Source organism: Dama dama, chromosome 23 (assembly GCF_033118175.1).
Source record: "Dama dama isolate Ldn47 chromosome 23, ASM3311817v1, whole genome shotgun sequence".
In the NCBI taxonomy this organism is placed as follows: domain Eukaryota; kingdom Metazoa; phylum Chordata; class Mammalia; order Artiodactyla; family Cervidae; genus Dama; species Dama dama.
The window spans coordinates 77,798,101-77,804,013 of NC_083703.1; the positions used below are offsets into that span (position 1 = coordinate 77,798,101).

The 5,913-nt window shown below is 60.1% G+C and overlaps 1 protein-coding gene across 1 annotated transcript; it reads left to right on the forward strand.

The window, feature by feature from the left end:
- The first annotated feature begins 239 nt into the window (after positions 1 to 239).
- Positions 240 to 5,673, forward strand: SNAI1 (snail family transcriptional repressor 1). The gene is made up of 3 exons (XM_061127474.1): positions 240 to 419; positions 1,153 to 1,680; positions 5,284 to 5,673. The coding sequence occupies exons 1-3, from the start codon at positions 338 to 340 to the stop codon at positions 5,466 to 5,468; spliced, it is 795 nt and encodes a 264-aa protein (XP_060983457.1). The 5' UTR covers positions 240 to 337; the 3' UTR covers positions 5,469 to 5,673.
- The last annotated feature ends 240 nt before the right edge of the window (positions 5,674 to 5,913 follow it).

The window sequence follows — 5,913 nt, forward strand, 5'->3', positions numbered from 1 at the left end:
CGCCGGGCGCCCATGCACGCGCCCGAGGCCCGGCGTCCGCGCGGCCCCGCCCGGCTCCCAGCGCCACGCGGCGCGAGCCCCGCCAGCCCCCAGCGCACCTGCTCGGGGCGGGGCCTCTGGCGAAGGCGCGTCTCGATTGGCGCGGAGGTGACAAAGGGGCGTGACCGATGCGGGCCACGCCCACCCGCGACTGGCGTACTTAAGGGAGTCGGCGGCCCGTCTCCACTCACAGCGCAGCTGCACGGCGTCGCGGGTGGAGGGCTTTGCGATCCCGGCGCGATCCGGCGAGAACCGCCCCCCCCCCACCCCGCCCCTGCCGCCCGCTGCTTCGGCCACCATGCCGCGCTCTTTCCTCGTCAGGAAGTCTGCCGGCTCCCGCCGGAGACCCAATTACAGTGAGCTGCATGACTCTTCTCCAGGTGAGGGGACCGGATGCCCGGACCCCAGGGGAGTTTGGGGGAGGCAGGCGAAGGCTGCATGAGGAGAACCCTTGGAGGAGCAGGGGGCTTGGGGACGAAGTCGAGGGGCCAGAGTCGAGTCAAAAAATACAGCCTGGGTGCGAATAAGCTCGGGTCAGGTGGATCCGGGAGATGTGGAGAGGGTTTTTGGAGGGCGGTGGTCTTGGGCTGAGGAAACTGAAACTTACCAGCCGCCGAGAAGAGGGGCGCCCCTCCCAAAAGTGAGACGAGGAGGCTTCCATCTGGACAGACGCCGGGCCGAGGGCTCCGAAAGAGTCCAGAGGATTTGGGGGAGGGTGTGGGAGAAGAGATGTGTATGGAAGGGGGCCTGGGACAGGGGTCCCAGGGGTGTGGTGCCTTGGCAGCTGGGGAGATGAGGGGCCAGGATGCTGGGCATCTGGTCTCAAGCTGGGTACTTGGGTAACTCAGGAAGATGGAGACCTACCTGGAAATGACCCCCTTGAGTCAGAGCTAGGGAAGGGGGATTCTTCCGGGAAGAGCTGGCGGTTGAAGTGGGAGAACCAGGTGACCAGGGTGAAGAGGGGCTCAGACTGCTGGTCCTAGTCGTGAATCTGGTATTCATCTGATAAGCACTGAGTACCAGCCCCGTTCAGCCCCTGGCCCACATCAGGCTGATGTCTGCTGGCTGACTGAGCTCACGCCTGACCTTGCCCTCTTCTCTGTCCCCGCTCAGAGCTCACTTTCCAGCAGCCCTATGACCAAGCCCACCTGCTGGCAGCCATCCCACCGCCCGAGGTCCTCAATCCCACTGCCTCCCTGCCGACGCTCATCTGGGACTCTCTCTTGGCGCCCCAAGCCCAGCCCATTGGCTGGGCTTCTCTCCTGCCCCAGGAGATCCCCAAGGCTGGCGAGCTGACCTCCCTGTCCGACGAGGACAGCGGGAAAGGTTCCCAGCCCCCCAGCCCACCCTCTCCGGCTCCTTCGTCCTTCTCGTCCACTTCAGCCTCCTCCCTGGAGGCCGAGGGCTATGCTGCCTTCCCAGGCTTGGGCCAGTTGCCAAAGCAGCTGACCGGGCTCTCCGTGGCCAAGGACCCCCAGTCTCGCAAGGCCTTCAACTGCAAATACTGCAACAAGGAGTACATCAGCCTGGGTGCCCTCAAGATGCACATCCGGAGCCACACGCTGCCCTGCGTCTGTAGCACCTGCGGGAAGGCCTTCTCCAGGCCCTGGCTGCTGCAGGGCCACGTCCGGACCCACACCGGTGAGTCCCTCCCCCGGCCCCCATGCTCACTGCCTTCCCTGCCACTGCTGGTAAGATGGGCTTTGCTGTTACTTTCGGATTGTGGGAACCGAGGCCCCCGCCGTCTCCTGACTCTTAGCTCGAGAGTTCGGGGGGCCTGACTCTGAAGTTTGGCAGAAACATGCCATCATTCATCAGCTAAACACTTGGGCTGAGTAGATAACTTTTACATGTCTCTCAGCAGGCTCAGTTCCTCTCAGCCAAATGGGTTAGAGCTGGATATGGGAAAGGTATAAGTAACACCTTGCTGTTGGGGCCAGGTGTGAAGGGGCCCGCCCTGCTCCACCCTCCCCCACCCCCACCCCCACCCCAGCCAGACAGGATGTTGTCAGCCTGCCCACCTGCCTCCTCTCTGAATCCTGCCTTGGGATCCTCCCCAGACTTTGGGCTGGTGTTTCACCTCCCTTAGCCTCTGTATCCTCATCTGTGAAATGAGCATAAGAACACTTTGTGAGGTTTTTGTGCCGGTTAAATGAGACACCTGGGACAGAAAGCACCTGGGAAAATGCTTGAGACGTGCCCAGCAGGCGCAAAGATGGTCGTTGGTACACGCCGTGTGTGTGTATGTATGTATGGGATTTAACTCTCTGAGCGTCTCTGATTCTGACTTAATCATACAGAGTGGGTTACGGTAGTATTGTAGAGGGGGCAGTCTGGATTCAGTGGCTGCTTCTCACTTGATAATAACTTGTTATAGGATCATGGTGGTTCTCAGACCTGCTCTCCCCACCCCCACTCACTGCTGAACAGATAAACTTAATCCCATCATGCAGACCCAGGAACTCCTTTGCTGGCAGAAAACACAATTATGTCTTGGCATTTCAAAAACTGTAATGCTAAATGTGTAGAAACTTGTGAGATGGAACCCATCCTAGCCTTTAGCTTTCCGGAAGTGCAGAAAAGTAACCATTCCATCTTTTCAGAGTGTAAATGGAGGAGGCCTCTCTGCTTGGGGCTGCTGCTCTTCAGAGACAGGGTTCAAGGGTCATGACTGTTGGTTTTGGGGGTCAGCCTGGCCAGGTTGGAGACTCAGTTCTGGCATTTCCTGGCCCAGGGGTTGACCTCTGAGCCGTGAGGGTCAGCGAGGTGGTGTGCGAAGCCTGGCATTTTGCAGGCATTATTGATGTCATTCCTCCTGGGGGGTGGGGGCGGAGGCAGGCAACCTCCAGAGCTTGCAGCCCATGGCTGCAGTGTCTTCCTTGGTGCACAAAAGCACTGATTTTAACATGTAAAGGCCCAACTGCCTGACCTGTGTCCTCAGTGGCTGCCCAGCGACGGGGTCTCTGTTTGGGGGCAGCGGAAGCCCTCCGATGCTCCCCTCAGCCTCCCAGCTTCTCTCCCCTCCCTTTCGGACATTATTTTCATGTAAAGGCACGGCCCAGACACACAAAGCCTGTTGAAATGCACCAGCACCATCCTCCTCGCCTCCCATTGTGCGCCTTAATGGTGCGCCTGGGGGGCGGGGGCTGGGGGCTGGAGCAGGTGCCCGGGGCAGCGGTGCCCAGCACCTGTTCCGGGCCGCAGCTGCCGGCCCGCAGCGTGTCAGGCCCCTTTAATCCAGGGAGTATCGCATGTACACTGCCCCCCTCGGCGGCCTTTGTCCCCGCCGGCCTGGTGCCGATTTCACACGCCAGGAGCACCAGAAAGACGTGGCCGGGTCGGGGTGGCGGGGTGGAGGCCTGCGGGGCCTCCCGCTTCTGCACACAGACCTCTACCCACCCATCCCATCCCATCCCATCCAGCCGGCCCCTTTGTCCAGGTTTGTGTCTAATCACACGTAACATAAAGAGGCACGTGCTCCGGGCCCCTCTCGTCACCTGTGTCGCGGCAGTCAGTCCAGCAGCCGCCCTGAGAGCTGGGCCGTCCTGACCCCCATCTCAGCGGAGAGCAAACGGAGGCGCAGAGAAGGCCGCCACTTGCCCAAGTCCCAGCTTTATAGGCCGCAGTCAGGGCTCCTGCGCCTCGCCCGAGGGGGGGCAAGGGGAAGCGGGGAACCCAGGCACTGCATCCGCTTTTACAGGTCTGCAGAGCCCAGGCCCGGAGTTCTCAGAGCAGGGTGTGAATGAGGAAGAACTTGTAGAACGCAGTCATCAGACCCTTCGGGCCTGGTATGCAGAGGCGCTCCGGTCATGGCAGAGCAGGTCACACAGGCGTCCCTTCCCCAGTCCTCTGGCCCCGGCCCTGCTCTGCCGGTGGCCCGGTTCCTGGTGTCCCTGCACCGCGCAGTGCCCCCAGGCACCCAGGGGGGCTGCCGGCATTCATTTATTCCCAGCTCTTACCTCTAGCACCGGGGTTTAACTAGGGGGCCTTGGCCTCGGGACACTGGGGAGTGGGAGGGGAGGAGAATGTCGTTTCTGGGAAAAGAGTATTCAGTATTATAGAACAGTGCCTGGCGTGGAGTTAGAGGCTTGATTAGTATTTATTTAATGAGTTACTCTTCTGGCTTTATTTGGGAAACGCAGCCCCAAGGAAAAGTGAAACAGCATTTGCTGTAAGGTTTCTGGAATGTGAGTTATAGTCTCTTGATTGGGACAGGAATTATGAAAAGCTGAATGGTGTTGTCTGGTGGTGATTGAGGAGTCAGGCTCTTCTGAGACCTTTTTTTTAATTTATTTTAAAAAAAAAGACATTGTTGTCCAGGCAGTTATTGTGCTCCTGCCGTGTACCCAGCCCTGAGTGCAAGACTCTTCCCAATACAGCCTGGCCGGGCAGGTGGCATGAGGGCCTCAGGTGGGATTCTTTTTTAAAAAGTCGTAAGGTTAAAAGATTTCTGTAGCCCCTTGGGGGTTCTGGGCATTGGGTTGGAAGCTTGGAATGGATTCGGGGTGGGGCTCTCTCTGATGGAGAGACAGACAGACTTGACACTTTTCTTGAGTGTGATCCCAGAGATGGGGAAGCAGTGAAAAGGGGTGACCTGGGGAGGGGGGAGGGGGGTTTTTAGGCTGACTCTTAAGCTAAGTTTTGTCCCCTCAGGAAGGCAATACAGGGGTGATAACAAGAAACACCCATTTCAGCCTCCTTAATTAAGAGGCAGTCTCTGTAGTGGTTTAAACCAAGGGCTCTGGAGTCGGGCTGCTTGGTTCTTTCTGAGACCCTGCATATTCCCTGTGCCTCAGTTTCTCCATCCCTCAACTCAGGATGAAGGTGGGGTTCAATGAGATAGTGGGAAGTGCTTCCACCTTCCCTGGCACAAAGCGTTCAGCAAACACTCGGCTGTTGCTGCCGCGTTGTTGAGCACTTCCTCCTGCCGGCAGGGCAGGAAAAGTACTTGATTCGCCTTCTCTCAATTACCAACCCCTGTGCGTGGGGGCTGAACGGCTCCATTTTACAGATGAGCAAACGGAGGCTCAGAGAAGCCCGCTGACTTGCTCAGGGCCACACAGTGGGAAGTGGCAGCGCTCCCTGCTGAATCCAGGCCTCTGGCCTCTCTGGGTCATGGGAGCCCTTCAAGGTTGGGGTGAGCCGGATGGCAGAGGCTGGGGGTGGCCAGGGATGTCAGCAGACGTCAGCTGTCCTCCCAAGTGACCACGCCTTCCACCAACCCCTTCTGTCGTCTCTCCCCAGGCGAGAAGCCCTTCTCCTGCCCCCACTGCAGCCGCGCCTTCGCCGACCGCTCCAACCTCCGGGCCCACCTCCAGACCCACTCGGATGTCAAGAAGTACCAGTGCAAGACATGTTCCAGAACCTTCTCCCGAATGTCCCTGCTCCACAAGCACCAAGAGTCGGGCTGCTCAGGAGGGCCGCGCTGACTCTCAGGCTCCTTCCGCCTCTCCGGGCCCTCCCTGCAGCCCAGAGCGGCCTCCCCCCCGATCCAGAAGGGAGGACCCTGCCTCCTCATCACTGCCACAGAATCCACTCCTGAGCTCCACCATCCGGCTGGACCCTGGGGACCATTTCCTGGTCCTCTGGATGCCCCGCCGGGCTTGGAGGGGCGGGAGCGCTTCCTGTTGGCGGAGGGCGGGGGGGGGGGTGGGGGGGGGTGGGGGTGGCTTGCCACAGGGACCCCTCCTGGCAGCCGCTGCTCCCAGAGTCCATGGAGCTGGCCTTTCTGCGCAGCTGCTCGGAGCTCGCCCCACTCAGGGGGCCCCGGCCTGCCCTCCAGGGATCCCCAGCCTGCCCCTCCAGGAGGTGCGCCTCACTATGCAAGTGGACACCCCCAGGTGCCCCGCAGGGGTGCCCCCTGACGCCAGGAGC

Bases quoted from the DNA above. Each gene is read 5' to 3' on its own strand.
- SNAI1 (XM_061127474.1), top strand. From the start codon at position 338: ATGCCGCGCTCTTTCCTCGTCAGGAAGTCTGCCGGCTCCCGCCGGAGA. The intron at 420-1,152 runs GTGAGGGGACCG...GTCCCCGCTCAG, and splicing joins GCTGCATGACTCTTCTCCAG to AGCTCACTTTCCAGCAGCCC. The intron at 1,681-5,283 runs GTGAGTCCCTCC...GTCTCTCCCCAG, and splicing joins CCACGTCCGGACCCACACCG to GCGAGAAGCCCTTCTCCTGC.